Source organism: Seriola lalandi, unplaced genomic scaffold (genome assembly GCF_002814215.2).
Source record: "Seriola lalandi dorsalis isolate HSWRI2012SDOR001 ecotype SW California unplaced genomic scaffold, Sedor1 jcf7180002054983, whole genome shotgun sequence".
Classification (NCBI taxonomy): domain Eukaryota; kingdom Metazoa; phylum Chordata; class Actinopteri; order Carangiformes; family Carangidae; genus Seriola; species Seriola lalandi.
In genome coordinates this window covers 674694-693803 of record NW_019525532.1, presented here as the reverse complement: position 1 = coordinate 693803, position 19110 = coordinate 674694, and the positions used below count along the sequence as shown (strand labels likewise).

Genomic DNA, 19110 nt, shown 5'->3' with positions numbered 1-19110 from the left:
TGCTACGTGCTTTCTTCGAGTAGAAAATTCTGACTGTCTCAAGATCAGTTTATGCCTACAGTTTTTTTTATGTTTCTTATTAAAAAAAAATAAAGAAATATACATAGAATACTGTTGCGAACACTAGCTAAAGCATTGACCCACTTTAATCTCAGACCTGTGCTGCTGCAGTATTTCACTTAAAACAAGGCAGCCAATTCGATCTAAATTAAATTACGTAAAGTTAACCTATCTTTAATCACACTGAACAGAGTTTATATATGTATACACTGCTCATGTTCCACTGTTGTGTTCTGGTGGGAAATTAACATTAACCACGGGGCATGTGCTGATAATTCCTGGCTGTGGGAGATAAGTTTGTCTACCGCGCCAGCAGCCATATGAAAATATATGCTCTATTTATTAATAACACTGATCCATTGGCCATAGTATTCAAATTACCACAAGGGTTTGTTTTTCTGCACTGATGTGCTGTCTTACCCCCAGCAGGTCTGAAGTTCTCTTAAGAGCCTCTTTGTCTACATGGATGTGATGGCTCTCCATGGCTGAAACAACACAGACAAAACCAGCAGTGAACTACTGAGAATAGAGTTAACGACAGAAACCTGGTTTGAATGTTAACATGAAAGAACATAGTGACATCAAAGTGAAAACGGGAAGCAGCAATCTTCTTCAAATTTATAGTTGACTTAGAGCATTGTCAGTAATCTTATATCATCTCTCAGCCACAGCTTCAACTAACACAGCGACTCAAATTCATATGGTATAAATATCAAGTATAAATGGAGGATATAATCAGCCAATGCTGCATGCTTATCTGTCCTTACACAAATCAGTCACAGCTGGTACTTTATTTAATTAATCAGGGACATTCAAGGATTTTTTTTCCCCCACCACAAATGCACCGCATCAGGGTTGAAATGGAGAATTAAGTGGTCCTCACCTGCCAGGACAGGAATCATATTCAGCTCCATGTCTGAGTAAAGCTCCCACAGCCCCTTGCTCTGGACACACAAACAGTGAGTAAAGCAGTCTGTGTCAACTGAATGTACTGGTGCGTATGAGTGAGTGGGTTTGTAGGTGCATTTGCTAACCTGTAGTTTAGAGCATAGCTCCATATTCAGCCAGTAAAGTGAAGAGAGACCAGAGATGACCTGAGAAACCTGAGAGAGACAGATAGACAAACATGGAGAAAGAGAGTAGACGAGGAGTAACATATGGTACTGAGTTTGCTTTCTAGAAGAAGATTTTGTAGAATTACATCTTTCTTGTTTTCAGGGATGAACAGGTGGTCCAGGTACTTGGGAGTTGATGTTTAAATGGAGTATGAACTATCTTAAAGGGCTCTCTATCCTTCCAAGGACAGATTTCTGAACATTTACAGCCACTGTCTATTCTATTCTGTCTATATAGAGGGGAAGTATTGACTTAAGTCCACCATGTTGTCCTTCAAGACACAGAAATCAACAATTTACTGGGATCAAAAAATTCACATTTTAACTAACCTTCTTGGTGCCCAGGGCAGGTGTTGTACTGGGTCTTTTGTAGTGTTTATTGAGAAGATCCTGGTAGCAAGAGAAGGGATGTACAGGATCTAGTAGCCACCCTGACACCTGTGGGTCCTGGATACGACAGCCTAACACTGGACAGAGAGGAAAGCTCTTTATGAATTTAAACAGTATTCAAAGATCTGTACAATACAGTGATTAAAATGTTTGCTGCAGGAGTATTCAGCCACTCCTGCAGCAATCAGACACTTGGTCAGTGAATGTTTCGATTCTCATTTTCTCCTGTGAAAACTTGTCATTACTGAAATCCATTGTCATCAAAATAATTCAAGCTTTAGCTGCTGCTGTTTGTGGAAACTGCCAAACTTCTTTTGAATAATGTTTTATTTTTACACCAATCCTTTGTGCTTTGGATGATTATACTCAGTGGAATAAAGAAATACTGAGAAGAAACCACAAACATTTAACAGCCACCTTTCAATCCGAAGAACTAGATCTGCATGACTGTATGTACGTGTTAGTACGTGTTCATGTGCATGTTTGTATGTGTGTTATGCCTTGTTTCCAGTCGAGGTCTCGTTTGTGAAACTGCAGAGCCGTACGTAGCAAATCCTTGGCTTTATAGCACACCACCAGTTGAGATCTTGATAGTACCTGTAGCAGCATATCTCTACAGGACATACACCCACACACACGCATTATACATAACATGCATAAGTCTTTTTGATAGATGCATAAGCACAAATGGACGTACACTAATCATCATATTCACTATCACATCTCTCTCATTCTCAAACAACAAACATATACACTTGCACACCTAGTAAAGAGTTCCTGGCTCTGATGTGTGTGTTGTTGGGCCCATGCAGGTGTCCGCTCTAGTTTTAAATAGACCAGACTGTCGTTTGGCCCAAGAGAGTCCTCTGGTGTGCTGCCATCAAGATCGTTCTTCATCAGTACGAGGAGGCCACACACTGGCAGAGTGAGCTTCTATATCAAGGATCAGAGCAAACAGTTAATGAAGCAGTAATGCGGGAGAGAAGAACAGATTACACTAATCTTACCACAGCTGGGAAAGTAAAGTGATCCTTGATTAACTAGCATGTTGTACAAGTTTTAAATGCAACTCAGTCAATTTGAAATAAGAACCTGACCGACAGTGTATTGCTAATGTTACCTAGAGCCTTGTGTTCATATATGCTATAAGCATTATAAATTCTACTCTCTTATTCTTGTGACAGCTCCTTGGTTATAATTTCCAGATGATACTGGCCTCCTATCCCCCAGCTCTGCTCACCTGTTCTGGGTCTAACTGAGTGGTTCCGTCCTGATACACCATGGTTAGCACCAGTGTCTTGGCCTGCCCAGCTTTTTCAAGCATCTTCATCTTCTCATCAGAGTTCAGCTTCCCAGAATCCTTTACTCTGGGGTCTGACGTCAGGGTTTCAGTCAGATATCCAGCTGTGGATTGGGGCTTACCAGTTTTGGCCAATTCATGGAATGTTTTTGACCCATCTGTGTCATGGTCAGGCCCAGATTTGGCCTGCTTGTGCTTGAGTGTTTTGCATGTCACAGAGTGTGGGGTCTTTTTGGAAACTATCCTGGTGGATTCATGGCACCTTTCTTCCATTTTACTACGCCTTTGTTTGGTTTGCTTCAGGACATATGGATGCGTACGAACCCCTAACATGACTCTTGTTTCATTTGAAGGCATGGCTTTAGTCTGTGGTTCTGGGAGTACGGCTGCATGTTCAGGGACAGAGGTTTTGGGGATACTCTTTCTGACTCCTCCTTCCCTTGCCTTTTCTTGTGAGGAACGAGGTGGTTCCCATTTTGGAGGACGCTTGGTTAGGCAGATTTTGGGAGGACAGTTATCACTTTGTTGCTGAAGTGCTTCATGCTTCCTCTTCAGGGGGAGGGAGGAAATCTGAGGAGGTTGATGTGAATGAGTTTGGAAAGTAGGTACGCAGCAGTTTTCCAGTTTTTTGTTTGGTTTTGAGGAAGATGAAGCCAAGTCCTTGCATGTGGAGGAGTTTTGTCCAGTAGCTAAAGTGCTTGCTGGGGCCAGTACGGTCCTTGAGCTGCTCCCGCTGATGCTTCCATTAGCAGTCTATGCAACAGAAAAGGTGAACAGTATGCAGTCAGACAGGGACAAGGGAAACAGAGAGAAAATGACAGGCGGGAATAAACTCATTCTGCAGCACCAGAAGGCACTTGAAAATATACTCTCACCTTCCATAATGGTTTTGTTACATACAGAATCAAAACATAACAAATAACAAATCAGTTTAGAAAATTTGGTTAAATTAAATAATATATTTCAGCTGCACATACTTAGCTTTAACACACGGAGGGATGCAAGCCTAAATTAATCATTCCCATCCAAATTTAAAGCTGGTTACATAAAGCTGAATTGGTGAATGAGAGCTGAGAAAGTAAACAGGTGAGCAGGTGGTCGAGCAAGAAAGATGAAATAAAAAGGGAAGACAAAAGAGCAGAAAAAAGGATGTGATGAGAGAAGTGATGCACCTACTCAGCCTTCAGCGCTGTGTCCCAGACAAAAACATAGACAGTCAAGACACTGTTCGTCTGACAAGTCTGCCTGAAGCTGGGACAGGATCAGACAAACACAAACTCACTCACTCAACAGTCACGCGCACTCATTCGTGCTTATCTATTTTTCATGAAAAATAAAAAACACTGACAATGAATATTTGACACAACCCAATTGGATTTGAAAGGGTTCAATGAACAGATTACATGTATAGGACAGTGTATGAATACATGAAGTATACATGGCCTGTACATATATGTATGTAATGTAATACTTAATGTCACAACGTGGGTATGGTACTGTGTAAAGAGATGTTATGATCTCATAGAGGTCAGTGGAGAATTGGACATGTGAGAAAAAAGGTGTGGTGGTAGTAAAGGTGAGAAAGAACAAGATGACAGAAATTTGAGTCCTACCTTTGAAAAGCATACCTCACCTTCCTGTAACCTTTCAAGCATCTTAAAAACATATCCATTATTCATAACCATAAGTCCCATCTCTATTTATGTAAAAGTACGCACACATGCACTTGGGTTCTTTGAAATCAAGGTAAGAAATGTGAGGCTGGGTATTCTTGGGATTTTCAAAGACCATGTGTGAGTTTTATGTATGTGCACAACCCCTATATGGTTGTTGGCAGTGAGGTCTGTAGTTAGGAATTCCTGTGATTCAGCTCCCTGAGGAGTGTCTTCCTCATTTCCCTGTAAACACAACCCCTTTTCCTGCTGACAAAGTCATCAACCCCCCCAGGGTGCTGTGCTACAGGATATAGATAGAAAACCAAGGCAGGCCACGGCCCATAGCCCAGCACTGGGTGCAGGAGAGTGAGAAAGTGAATGAGGGAAGAAAGTCACAGAATGGATTGATGTGTTTGAATCCGATTGTAGCAATACAGTAAAGTCCTGCACCTCTTTCTATCTCTCTTCTTCTCCTCCATCTTTCACCCTCCACCACTTTTGTCCCCTTCAGCTCTTTCACTGCTTCTCTCCCACTCTTCCACCTCTCCACCTTCCTTCCTCTCTTTCACTTTAGTCTCTTTGCTGTGACTGACTACTGTGTCTTTTGTGACTCTGTGAATTTTTTTTTTTACTTTACGACTCAGTGGGGAGCTATCACTTGTCAGCGTGCTGCAATACTGCAGACGGCACGCCTTTCCACACAAGCCAGATTGATTTCTATGTGCATCGGGGAAATACAAGCCTAATCCTTTGGAAAGCAGCTATTTAAATTTCAGGACTTTTTGGTGTGTTGGGGCTATACACGCCGATGCCCCCGCATACAGGGATTACTGGGGTAGAGTGGGAGACAGATAAAAACAGGAAAAAATAAAGACATCAGTATTTCTGCATAAAAAGTAAAGTAAACAAATCTCAGCAAGTGAGGTACACTTTTCCCCAATTAAAGTAGTAAAAAAAGGGGACTTACAGAACCAATAAAACTTTGAATTTGACTAGATCTTTGCGTCGTGTTCTCGCCCCATCTTGCCGACATTATGTACTCAAATTGGGCATAAAAGTTATAAAACAGTCTTAAAATATATCTGAGGCAATCAACACTGCTTTAAGTAAAGTCATTAAGTTGTAACCTTGTGCCACAAAGACTCACTTGTACATTGTCATGCTGCTGGTGGTTCCCACAGAGACATGGCACTTTGAATCCTGACTCGTTTGCCCTGCACTCCTGGGACAACGTTGCCGTGGGACACCTTACTCTGCCTGAGTCCTCTGGAAGGGAGGAGGTAAGACCATTTCTATCTGCTCATCACTTTTCAGACACATTCTCAATCATGTGTTTGAGTAAGCACGTGTGGGCGCTCAACGCAGTGTGTGCGTGAGACCTCAGTGTGTGACAGGACAAGGTCAGCCAACTCTATAAATCCTGGCTAAGATCAAACTGACGTTTTGTTACGACAAACTTGTGCGTGTGTTGCTGAGTATGTGTTTGTAGATGTGTATGTGTCCGAGTTGACTCAGCATGGTCTCAGCAGCTGAGACTCAAGCTCCCTTCCTGCGGCTGTAAGGTGAGCAGGCACACAGCACCTCTTGTCAGTGCTGAGTCTCTTCAGCACTGCTCTGTCATCGCTACCACTCCAATAAAAAAGAAAGATGGCTGAGAGCTATTAGCAAGAGTTTGGCACAACTTGAAATGCTTTAGCACCCCCTAGTACTGTTTTGCCTAAACTAGCATCAAAAACAGTCCAAACAATTTTAATTTGAGTCAAAAAATAAAAGAACATTTATTTCCTGGGTTAAACAAGAGCACTTTTAAACACTTCATTTGTACTCCAACTACAAATGAAATTCCAAATTTCAATTTAGGATTGTATACATTTGATCGCGAGTGTAGCTTTATAAACTTTTAGGCTGTATTGGTATATTTTCAGGGTCCACATTCGTAACCTAAAACACCACAGACTCCTCATTAATGTAATACAGCACCAAGAATCTGACTTTGACCATAAGGGTAGTAATTAGTAATCCTTTGAGTCCATCAACCCTTTAAATTGTAGAATTCATACTGCTCGAGTAGTTTAAACAGACCCTGTGGTTTAATGAGTTCTTGTGTGACTAGTTGACCATACAAATGGATACTGGCATGTTTTGCTGGAGTGCAAGTACTCCTGCAGTTGGTTATAGCATTCACATAGAAAAGTATTCTAACACTCTCTAGTGGTTATTAGTTGAACTACATATTAGTCAAGAAATCAAGTAATAAAAAGGTGGCATTCATTATAAAACTGGAGAGTCATGCTGATATCTTTATGAATATTTGTTTGACTATGACTATTTATTTTGGTAACATTCTAAAAGCCTTAACTGATTCTACCCCCTCTCACCCCTCAATTACTCTCTGCTATCATAGTATTTTAAATTGGTGAACTGAAATTTAAACAACTTGTAAACTAATGACAGTGATGAGGGTGAATAGAATATAAATACTACAGACACAATTTCAAAATAATCACCTAATAGAAACTAAGATTATGTGTCACGGCATCACGAATAATGCATTTACCTGTAGATGTACTCTCATTTTGACTGTCCACAGGTGGCATCACTGACTCATCTCTGTCTATCGCCCCCTTTCCTGGCTCAGTGTCTCTTCTAGGTACCTCTTTGACTTCTGCATAATCTGTCTCACACTGCCAGTTTCTTTGCTGGACATCAGAACAATGGGGCTGTTCAGTCTCCATCTCATCTTCAGTGCCTGCCTTTGTCCTGCTCTCTGTTTCCACTTCAAATCCAACCTCTATTACATCCACCCTTGCCTCTGTGGTTCTGCCCAGGATTAATTTGGAGGACTCGCACTGCACCAGTGCTCCCTCTGTGTGGTGCTTCTCTGCTCTTTCAGTCACAGTCTGACCCAAGACTGGAGGGGTTTCAGCTTGGCATGGGCTCACCTTGTGGTTTCCTCTTTCTAAAGATACTGAGATATTTTTCGGACTGCTGGTATGATATCCCACTGATATCTTTTTATTCTCAGAGCCAGATGGATGCTCAACATCTTTAACTTCAGGTGTCTTAAGTCTATACTGAGGCTTATTATCTTTTATCTGCCCAGACTTTGCACCCTCAGAATAACAATGGAGGCTTTTGTCCCCATTACTTGCTGTAGATGCCAAGTCCAAATTCCTCGGCAAACTAGTGATCTCATTGGATTCCAGCAGTAGATATCCTTCCATTTCACTAAGTGGTCCTGACTTATTTGGCAGGGTTTCATCCCTTTGTCCTGTGTCTTTGTACTTAACTCCATTTGCTCCATTGTGTATTTCATACTCTCTGTCTGACACTTGTCCTGCACCTGCCTCAGTGATATTTTCTGAATCCACTATCAGCTCCACCTCTTCCTCCTCATCTAGATGTCTCATCCACTTAGGTGAATGTGCATCACAGCTTGTCTCCTGTCTTGTTGCAAAACCACTGGGAGGTAAATGTATCTTTCCGGTTCTGATTGTTTCAGACTCTGATTGCTGATATAATATGCCCTCATCTTCTCCTCTGGGGGCCTCTTCAGTGGGGTCAGACAGAGGTTGCTTCCACTCTTGTCGACTGTCTGAAGCTCCAGGGTCTTCTAGATCATTTCTGAGGATATTCCAACCCTTTGTATCTTTCTTTTCTTTCAGTTCAACTGATGTGCCTTTATCCGTCTCAACACTTATTTTAAGGCAGGATGAGACTGGATGACAAGTCAAACCAGGCTTGTCTTTATGAGTATTTGGGTGTTCCACTGTGGGGAAGAATACCTCATCAGGACTCTCTTCATCTGGACAAAGACTGAGGATGAAAGAAGGCCTGATTTCTTCAGTGGAGCTATGAGAGAGAAAAGAAAATGAGCATGTACATTTTAAAATCTCTGCTTTTCAACCAGCAGCAGAAGAGTGTCAATGCTAAACTTTGTGTCAAAGTTATACAGTATATGAATATCTTAAAGGGCAAATGCAAAGCAGAGTTAATATTTATGCCCTTCTGTTAATATCTGGGGACATTTTCAGAGGACATTAAATACTCTACCTTATAATGCTATGCATATTTCCTTTGCTACTTACTTTCTACACTGATATTCAGGCAGTCTCTCGGGTATTTGGAGGGACAGGGTGTATTTGTCTCTATAGGAGACGCATGCTGCCATCTCAGAAACCTCATGCTGCCAGAATGACAGAGACTGGCTGGACTGGTAAGCAGGGGGTTCGGAGCACTTTCTGTGGGAATAAGTCTGTAAGCACTGATAATAGGCTTCACTCTGAGACGTCTGCCTTTGGCGCGAGGAACCCCAGCAGGAGGAGGAACAGGAGGAGGTCTGGGATAACAGGGAGCTTTCTGGTGTCTGCGAGTACTGATAGTAGGCTGGGGTCTGAGAGCTCTGTCCCATGTTGGAGGAGTCATGGTGAGAGGTGAAAAATGAGGACACCTGGGGCCTGGACCATGGCCGGAACCGTAGCATTGGGAGAGGGATTTATTTTACTTTTTGTGTTTTACACTTGCATTAATTGCATTCAGGATTTGGATTTGTTATTGTATTTGCATATAAATGCATCACATTTATATCCTTTAATAGGAAAATGTATTAACTGTGTCTATTTTAGAACAATCTAACTACTACAAAGACTATGATTTAAAATTCAGTGACATCCTCTTGCCCTTGTATTATACTAATTATTAACTGCCAGTGTTTGCTGTGTCACTGTGCAGGCAAAAATGTAAGTGTAAAATGTAGTAATGTGAATGCAATGACAAAGTGGATACTCTAACTGAACACAAGTGCGTGACATGACAACTGTGCATAGACTTACCGATCTGTGTGTTCGTCTTTTCTCTCCTCCTGACTCATGCTCCTGCTGCCCTGAGCCCAAGGCTCCCTCTGGCTGCCATAATACCTCATCACTACCACATAAACAAGGAAAAAAACAAAACTAAAGGGAAGAACTATTAAAGTATTAAATAAGTTATATAAAATGTCTAATTGAGCAGCTCTGACCAGTTAATTCTACATCATGTCTTGTTTTATACTTTCTACAAACACTAAATGTCCACAAAGTGAGGTGACAAATTATCTAATACATAGGTTCTGTCAAGCAGCACAGTATGCTGTTGTGATTTATAAAGTATGCATGTTCCATCACAGTTTTTTTGTCAAATAATGGAACTCCACAACTCAGAAAACTCAAAATAACACACATTAGCCCAGAGCAACAATTGTCACAAATATTTTACAATCATCAACCCAAATATTACTCGGCTAAAACATTGTTTCCTACTGGTTTCAAAAATGCCAATCAAAGAATTAAATTTGAATAAAGTAGAAAATATCAATTACAAAAGAGCTGAAATGTCTGATGATGGCGAACTGCGGACACGGATCGAAATGAAAAAACAAATATTGTGAACATCAGTTAAGCAAATTACAAGAAACCAGTTCATTTGAGGCTTTAATTAATTCTGTTTTGTCACGATAAACTACAAGCTTAAGCAAGATTTTCTCTACTTGTTCCCTGACTGACTTTGCCTGCGATTATGGGAGTAGTTCCTCTGGGAGCGAAGAACAGCCAGAATCTTCTGGGCCGGTTGGGACAGAGGTCCTGAGTACAACCTGCTGCTAGACCGCTCCATCTTCTCCCTATCAGAATGACTGTTACTCTTTCTCCCTACCTGAGGATCTCACAGGACAAAGGGACAAAAAGGGAGAGTCAGATCAGTTACACAAAGACCTGGTTTAAATTGGCAACTCACAAGTGCATCAAACAATGTGCAAAACATACAGGGCCATTCCACACCCAAAAAAAGCTATACCAAGTATGCTGTTAACCTTCCACAAATATGTATAGTATATTGTTATAATAAAATGGAAAAAAAATTCACAAATAAATTTACATAAAGATAACATTTTACTTTATTTATCAGATGACTTAAAATAAAGAGGGAGTAGGAAATTTTAGAACATCACAAGATACGGAATTCCAAAATTTTTCTGTTAGTTTATGTAAAATTCTTTGTTTGAAATATACACACTCAAATGAATCCCAGTCACCGTATAGACAGCACTGCTCTTATACAACCAAACTTTTTCCCAAGTTGAGTGTTGTCCCAAAGATGCGTCAATGAGGACTCAAGGGATTGATCTCCGTCTCCCACACAAACCAAGTTAAGTTTCAAATTCTGAGTAGGTTTCACACATTGTAGCAGAGCAGGGGTTAATCAGTAATCCTCCACCGAAGGCACACAGTGTTTTTCACAGATCAGATTCTCTATCTCAGCTTTAATTACACAGGCTTTCTCCCTCAGCACAGAAACTACACACTGAGTTTGAGCTAGCAGTAAAAGCTCCCCATTCTGCCAGCTTCGAGTATCACTGCCTTCTCTTCGCTGCCATTTTGCTCTCCAGATCTTCCACTATTTTCTGCAATAGGCGGGCATCCAAGTGAAAATAGATGTATAATTGTCTCTCTCGCCTGAGGAGGGCATTGCGCTCCAGCTGAGAACGCTTGGCTTTAACCTCCCCCATGATTTCTTGCATTACATGCTGCAAACTCTGCAGCTGAGACTCTGCTTCCACAAGCTTTGCTGTCAGCTCCTGTAGAGACAAAAGAAGAGGAATGAGAAATTAACAAAAACGTGAACAGGAACAGGCTAAGTGAGCAAATATACAAAAATATGGAGGTACCTGAACCACTTAATGGCTAGCTTTTAACACCAAAAAAATCAAACATAACTAGCTATGCAAATAAGATCATTTCTGTCTTAATTAAACTATTTTGCAAATAATTCTGTTAAAGATACCTAACATAATAACTTAACAAGTTACATAACAGACAGAAGGTATAAATATTAAATAAACCCTCCATATTAAATCATCAAGGTGTCATAGCAATATTTATGCAATGTTAAATTCCTTGCAACACAGAGGGAACCTGATGTAAACATGCTGTTTTTTCTAATGTGCTATTCTTGAGTAACTGCAATTACAGAAACATCACTACACAAACAGATTGATAGACACGCTGATGCATAATGTCATATAGGTTATGTACTATACTATGTTGGTAGAAAAATTAATTGGAATGTTTTCTTGCGTCAATAAATACACCTTAAATGTCAATATGACAACTTTGACTAGTTTGTTTGTATTAGCTCTCTACATGACACATGCTCTAGTGATGATCAGATCTTCAAGTGCTTAAAATGTATATAAATATCAACAAGATTATGTGAACTGTAGATATTTTGTTTCATCAAAAAAGCAGCGGAGCGTTGTTCTGGTGGCTCTGGTAGCACAACACCTGTGTGTCACTTCAACGTTACGTTACCCTATGAGCGAGAGAGAAAGAGGAGTGATCAAAAAAGGGAATGTGTCCCTCATTGACTCCAGAAGTTACCACTATTTACCAGCATATAAAGTAGAAGGGTCAGAAACTGAACTGAATGACGCGTTCTGTGTTTCTGTCTTTTCAGAGTGTGTGTGTGCTCACGTGTTGCAAGCGTCAGTTATATACGTTAAACTGTGGCAGGCAAATTCAATTTAGTATTAATTTAATACTACAAATAATAAATAACTACATTAATAGGAAAACAAGTCAAATATTGTCTTGACATTTGCAAAGGCATGAGCAATTGGCGATAGTACTAATGATCGTCAATCACGGATACCATTGTCCATCGTCACAACCTCAGTGTGAACGCACCCAAGATGCATTGAGGACGCATTTAAGATCTGATCACTCAGACTACATTCAGAGGTGGTCTGTGCAACATGTGTCCACATTCTTTTAGCAGTGTGAACGCAAATGCGTCCTGGGCCACATTGAAGGACCGGCTACTCTGACTCCTCTGACACAGTCTGATTAGTCCCGCCACAGTTTAGTTTCATAGGCCCTGTTCAAACCTGGTATTAACATCCTTCTGGGGTGATCCGATCACTAAGTGGACAGCTCTCAGTTCGTCAGTTCACACCTGCCTTTAAAATGCATCTCCACATGCGTCTCGATTGACCACTTGTGATCGGATCACATTTCTCTGCTCTATATGCAAATACACAGGTATGCGTTATTGTTTTTAGCCAATCAACCGCTTGGTCCATCGTTAATGTGTGTTTGTGTGTGTGTTTGTGTGTGAAGCGGCAACCTCCAAGGCTGAAAAATGAAGCCAACACAGAAGTACCAAAAACTGACTGCAGTTCTTCGAATGACAGCTTGAGGCTGGCTCCAAAAGTGAGTCAATCTTCATAGACTCCCATGTTTACTCCCATCTTTACAACAGAAATAAACAGCCTGGTTCAAAAAACTGTTTGGTTTCTACAGCTAGTTTCCATGACAACTGTACGGGGGGTGAATTTTAACTAACTTGTTTAAATTTTATCCGCCGCTTTGAGTGGCAGACGGGTGAGCGTATGCCTGCCACAAGAAGGCATGCACCGAAGACTCGGTTCGACACGCGGCCCTCCTCTTTGCCCATTTTTGTATTAGCCACAAGGTCGGCAGAGTCAGGTACTGGTAAGATGGTGATGAGGGAACAGCCCACTCTGAGCTTTAAAACCACTCTCCAGAAACCTGTGGGTGACTTCACAGAGGCTACATCCTTCTTTATTTAGTCTATGTTGTTTGTGAGAGAGAGAGCGAGTGGGGCACGGAGGGGTTATTTAAATATAAACCGGGGCAGTGAGATCCGATCAGAAGTGGTCAATCAAGACGCATGTGGACATGCCTTTTAAAGTCAGGTGTGAACTGACGTACTGAGAGCTGTCCACTTGTGATCGGATCACTGACGACGCATGTTAAAAATTTCTATTAGCTAGTTTATAGAAGTATGAATAGAACAAAATGAGAGTTGCGTAGTGCCGACACTAACAAAATCTACAATGATATTAAATCAAAATCTACTCAAGATTCCTCAGATTTGAAGGAAAAAAATACACTTGTTCACACATCCGAAACACAAAGGCTATTCACTCAAACTGTTAAGTCGGAAAATGTGAATATTCTCAGACAGGATCAGCAGACAAATACCAATCTCACTGTACCTGATACTAAAGCTTGTGTCATGCAGCAAAGCAGAGCCATTTATCTCACAGTGTTTTTATAGCAAACACCCGTATCTCTTTAAGTTAAGTACTTGACATTGTGAAATTGTGTTAACAATGTGAAAAGAAAAAACTTATTGTGCCACCAGCTTCCCTCACCAACAGTGATGAGTAATTTAAAAATCAACTGACTCACATTAAGGATTGCCTTTGAAATGCACTCTGTATGGTTGACCAAGGTGACTGTGCTATAAAATAAAAGGAAACAAACCCACCTGTGCATTGGGGCAGAGCAGCTCCTGGTCAGTTATGGCCGTTGGACGTACCTGCGGCTCTAAGACCAGCTGCTGAAGCTCTGTGTACATGGCCCTGTGGAGTGCCTCACAGTCGCCATAAAGACGAGCAGCTGTGTAGTACTGTTCACGGCCAGCACTGGCTAGAGCATCTCGGGTCACCTGGAGGTTGCCTCCAAGGTCACAAGCAGCCTGGTCCAACGCTTCATATGTCCGAAAAGGCTCTGATCGGCCATGGTCTGAATCATGGTCGAGGATCTGGAGCAGTCTGAGGAAAGCGTTGGGTATAATACAAAATTACATTCCGAAGTAAGGCCAATATGATACAGGTATTGAAGAGTTGACATATACTTATAAAATGCTGACACTAAGGAAAAACTCAAAACAGTCTAGACTCTAAAACAGGAGGAGTTTGAATCTTCTTACCTGCTGAAGGCTGCATCCTTGCAGCTGATGATTGGATTGGGCCTGGGGTTAATGGACAGATCAGGGTGTGCCAAGGACTCAATCCTGAGGGCTGCTGCTTCACCTTCCTTCGCCATTCTGTTGTTTACTTCTCCCAGCTTCTTCAGACACGTCCTCCACCTCCTCAACTCCATCTCCTGAGCCAGAAGGACCAGGTCAAAGGACGCCTTCTGACGGAGCAAGTAATCACGAACCTAGGTGGAGAGATTTATATTTCAGTTTAGTGTGGCTGTCAATTTTTTGTTTCCACGTTGTCTTACAATGACAGACGTGGTTTTAAGTCTTCAGGTCACAGTTCACACGGCTGTTATGGATACATGGATCAAAACCATTTTTTCTCTGATTAATTCTTGATTATTTATCCATTAGTATGAAAATCAAATCTTTAAAGGAAAAGGCATAAAACAGTATGTGTTGGGAGGCAGAAATAGTCATTACATTTTTTTTTTGATTAAGGCACAAATTCTCACCATTGCCAACTGTGTATGTTTACTAGCTGACCCTGAACTCTTGTCTGTGTGAGACCGCAAAAAATAATTATATGTAATAAATACTATAGGTTGATCACAGAAGCTCAACTATATCAAGGTGAAAAGCGAGACATCACCAACTAACCTTATCCTGTCTGGAGGTGTAGTAGTCCTGCCTGGCCAGTTGCAGAGCCAGGTCTCCTCTCACCACTGGCACATTAAGCAGCCTGGCTGACTCCCTAAGGGCAGCGGGTAGCGGTCCATGGAGGAGAGCCTCCAGCTCAGCCTCCACAGCCTGCAGCTCCTTCCTGGACACGACTTCACGCACATGTAGTGACGAGGAGGTGGAAATGCTCTGATAGAGTGAAGAGATAGTTTTGAAGGAGAGCTTAAGTGAGTAACCCAGAACAATAAACAATGAGAACGGTGACATTAAAAACAATAGACAAGAAAATACACCATACTGTATATGTCTGCTTTACCTTGGTATGAGATGAGTTCTCCGAAAGAAATTCCAGTCCAGCCTTGACACTGTTCTCCTCCGCCATGGCCTGCATCAGTTGGTGTTGGGTCACAATATGAGACCACTGAAGTCTGGCCATCTCCGTCCTCCTACGCTCCACCACTCGCTCCTCCCTCTCTCTTCCCTCTTGCTCTATCTCTTTCTCCTCTTCATCTTCACAAGAACTGAGGTCAAGGACCTGGAAGCGCTCGGAGCAAGACGTCTCAACAATGTCAGAGATGCCCTGGAAGAAATGCTTCTGAGTGAAGGTGGCAAGTGTTTTAGTGTTGAGTTCCTCCTGATGCAGGTAGGGATCCAAGGACTGCTGAGAGAGGAGGACAGTGGGCCTTTTGGCGACAGAGGGGTTTGATGGGGCCATAGGTTCTCCTGCTGCTTTTTGCTTGGTTTCTGGCTGAGCAGGGAGATATGAAGCAAGTTTGCTAACCTCATCTGTTAGGTTTTGTAACAGAGTGTTGGTTTCAGCATTTTCGGCTCCAATAAAACTACTGCACTCCTTTAGCTTACACACAGCACTCTCAAGCTCTACACCAAGTCTTAGGTCAACATCTGCACGGGATGTAGCCACAATCTGCAACCTGTTATAGCGTCGCTGCTTCAGCTCCTTCTCTTTACGCAGTGCCTGGAGCTCTGCCTCCAAATCCTCTATGGCCACATCCCCCTCTGCTGCAAACCCAGAGGATGAAGATGAAGAAGAGAGCCCTAAGATGTTTCCACTGCTACCATCTGAAGGGCCAATAGTTTTTAGGACCTCGCCCAAGGCTGCTTCATCAAGAATTGGTTTGCCGGACTTCCTTAATTCTTGAAAAGCACGTGCTTCCTCCACAGTCAGAACATTGTTCCGGTTGAGGGTCCGACAGACAAAGCGCAAAAAGTGAAGGTTCTCTGGGGCACAGTCAAACAGCCAATCGAACTCTGAGGCCTTCAGTGATGATGCATCAGGATAACCTAGACGACCCAGCGCCTCCACAAATTGGCCACCGTCTAACATGGTGGTTCAGCACCCTGTTTCCCCCTTGTTACTGTGCTAGTCAGTCACAGAGCAGCACAATGTGGAATATGGAGAATTAGGTAAAAGCAAATACAAACAAAGTAAGAGAAGATATGACAAAGCAATGATCGGCTCTTTGGAGCTTTACCCACGTTTGAACCATTTGTTTGTTCCAGCTACATTAGCTGGAAACACCTAAACTATTTTAAAACACTCTTAATGAATGCTGTTAAATCTAAAACACAACATTGTGAGTAACCTGCAGAGCATACAAAATACATAGCAGCACACAGCTTAATTTGTTAACAGTTTATCATCTTATCATCATTCTGTCAACTATAGTTGGTGGTGGACTTGAATTGCATTGTGTTATACTGAGAGTTGCCTAAAATGCATAAGGCTGAATATTCAAAATTGCTCTCAGATTATTGCAATAATGCAACTAATATCACCACAAACTACAGCTACAAATACCAAAATGGCCATAAAGTTGAAACAAAACCTCTATAAAACAGTTTCAACAAAATCTGAACATTATGATCTTCTAAGTAAGATTTATTGCAAAATCAATAATAAAAGTCCCATCCAAACCTTTCTGCCTTTCTTCCTCACTGCTCCCTCCTTAGATATAGCACAAAACACTACAGGATAGTTGATGAAACCATTTAAGAAAAGTTCTTATGTAGATTAGACCTTTTTACTGCAAAGCTATAGAGCTGTCACACATATTTGAATTGTTTTACAAGTAAAAGTGAGGGGGTTTTGGTAAAGTGTGCACCGTCCAGTGTACTATGTAAGAAAAAAAAATGGATCAAAGAAATATAAAGTTACTGTCAGTCAATTAATAGTAAAGTCGTCTACCCGGGATCTAATCCAAAATTATCAATAGGACTATCCCTGCTCAAGACATACCAGATTAATATTGAGTAATATGGTGGATACGTTCTGTTAACAGCTGCTGTAGCCGTTAGGGCCATGACGGACTTTTAACCAACCAACATTATGTTTCAATATTATGATGAGAAAAAAGCCCAACGATATCTAGTCTTCCCAACACAGTTTCTTTCGGGTCCAACTTAAATTCAGGCTGGACAGGTAGCTGAAAATGGGCAAATAGTCGCTTCACTTCTTTCAGCTTCTGTAGCTAAAGTAAACCGTTGCTATTCACAGCCAGTTAATAGCTAGAAAGTATCGCTAGCACGGTAATAACTACAATGGCTCTTGTCAGTTCTATCGAAAGTAATGAGTTTAGTGTGTTGTCTTATCAACAAAAAAAACAAATTGGTACCGTATTACTTACTTGTTTTACTCCGTTTCGTCAGCACTCCTTCCTAGCTAGTTAGCTGTACGCGCCAAACATCCAAACGGCAGTTTTCTTCTTCTTTGGTTTTTAACGGCGGTTGGCAACCAGCTTAGTAAGTGCATTACCGCCACCTTCTGCTCCGGATTGTGGGCCAAATTAAACACGGACTCAAAGAAAACTCCTCTGCTCAACCCGTACACTTGACAGGTGCATGAAATATTTAATGCTGAGTTCCTGAACTCATATTGCATGAGTTACAGTCTCCTAAATCTGACAGTGCTCATATAAACCAATTTGATGTTTTCCTATTATTCATAGTGTGCTGTTTAAGTTGGAATGACCTACCCTCATTCTGTTGCAACTAACCTCTTCTTTCCTTGACCTACCTATATTTCTTATTGTTAAATTAACTTTGTTGTTTAAACTTTATAGAAATCTACCTCTTGTTTCAGTGTTCCACTTCCCTTGCCACTTATCTATTGCTTTATTACTCTATTACTTCCAAACTATTACCTTGACCTCTGATTTATGATGATATACACCTTCTCATTTCCCCTCAGACCAACATGTGCTGGAACCCACATTAACCCAATTACCACACCTTGCTGAATGAGTCTTGAGCATATTTCAAATGCTCTGAACATGATAGTTTGCCAACTGGTGTTGAAGGATTTCAGGCTCTGAAGAACTGAAACAGAATCAGAGCAGATTGATGGTTTACTTTCCTCTACCCACTGCAGAGCCAAGAGTACTAGCGGCATCTTTAGTGTGTAAACTTTATTGCAACAACTTTCCTGTTTGGCACTGAAAAAGAAGCCCCAGTTGTCTGATGTTCTGAGTCTTTTCACCCATCTGTATACACTTGTGTGTACTAGGGAAAGTGCTGTCTAACAAGGACTGTAAATGCTGTTAACAGGTCCACTTTCCCTCTCTCTGACTTCTTGAGCTCCAGCAGGGAGCCGACAGACCTGTCAGTGATGTTGTATGGATCTATGGCTCAATCTCCAGAATTACTATTGTTGGGCTCACTTTTATTATTAATTCCCATATCCTCCACATGTATAATGCTAGCCCACCCAAATCCCTCTCTTTGCCCTCTACCTTGCAGCAAAGGTAGTTATATATTTGGGGCCACAAGTTTCACTTTGCTATATGGGACATAAATGTTTTTTAATGAAGAGAAGTTAGACACTTAAACACATCATGGTATCTAAAACCTTCTAACATTATCCATCTATCTTATCTATATTATCAACCCATGATAATTATGAATTAAAAAGAATTCCTAGGAATCTAAAAGCATGTTATCTCCCCAATGATCTTCCTTACAGCTGCAGTCTGCAGGGAGATCTCTTTTCCTTATTGTAAATTTAAATCCTCAATCAAATGCTCACTGTTCTACCTTATTGATTATCTTCCCATTAATACAGAAAATATTCATTCCCCTTTTCCAAACAGCCCCATCATCCAAAAAAGAGATCTTACTGGAGAAAATG

At 41.3% G+C, this 19110-nt stretch overlaps 2 protein-coding genes across 5 annotated transcripts in view; both read right to left on the bottom strand.

Moving 5' to 3' along the window:
- The window catches only part of poln (polymerase (DNA directed) nu), a 51828-nt gene extending 41659 nt beyond the window's left edge, over positions 1–10169 (bottom strand). Inside the window, exons 1-13 of one of the 2 annotated variants that reach the window (XM_087171279.1) lie at positions 10061–10169; positions 9356–9443; positions 8609–8992; positions 7418–8372; positions 7078–7384; positions 5668–5786; positions 2806–3618; positions 2329–2498; positions 2066–2178; positions 1506–1642; positions 1095–1163; positions 944–1004; positions 481–545 (exon numbers count right to left, since the gene is read on the bottom strand). In XM_087171279.1, coding sequence (XP_087027405.1) covers positions 481–545; positions 944–1004; positions 1095–1163; positions 1506–1642; positions 2066–2178; positions 2329–2498; positions 2806–3618; positions 5668–5786; positions 7078–7384; positions 7418–8372; positions 8609–8992; positions 9356–9443; positions 10061–10169 — 3390 coding nt within the window. Of the gene's footprint in view, positions 1–480; positions 546–943; positions 1005–1094; positions 1164–1505; positions 1643–2065; positions 2179–2328; positions 2499–2805; positions 3619–5667; positions 5787–7077; positions 8373–8608; positions 8993–9355; positions 9444–10060 lie in introns of both variants that reach the window. The other variant, XM_023396786.2, reaches the window with a different exon arrangement.
- An 82-nt stretch (positions 10170–10251) lies between these two features.
- haus3 (HAUS augmin-like complex, subunit 3) lies at positions 10252–17706 on the bottom strand. 3 transcript variants are annotated; one of them, XM_023396727.2, is made up of 6 exons: positions 17612–17706; positions 15283–16347; positions 14946–15155; positions 14292–14524; positions 13848–14133; positions 10252–11130 (listed from the first exon to the last, which is right to left on the bottom strand). In XM_023396727.2, exons 2-6 carry the CDS (start codon positions 16309–16311, stop codon positions 10906–10908), a joined length of 1983 nt encoding a protein of 660 aa, XP_023252495.1. In that variant the 5' UTR covers positions 16312–16347; positions 17612–17706; the 3' UTR covers positions 10252–10905. The 3 variants fall into 3 exon arrangements, with proteins under 3 accessions (XP_023252495.1, XP_087027406.1, XP_023252496.1); XM_087171280.1 differs by having other exon boundaries at positions 15283–16342; positions 17612–17700; XM_023396728.2 differs by lacking the exon at positions 17612–17706 and having other exon boundaries at positions 15283–17601.
- Positions 17707–19110: the final 1404 nt, after the last annotated feature.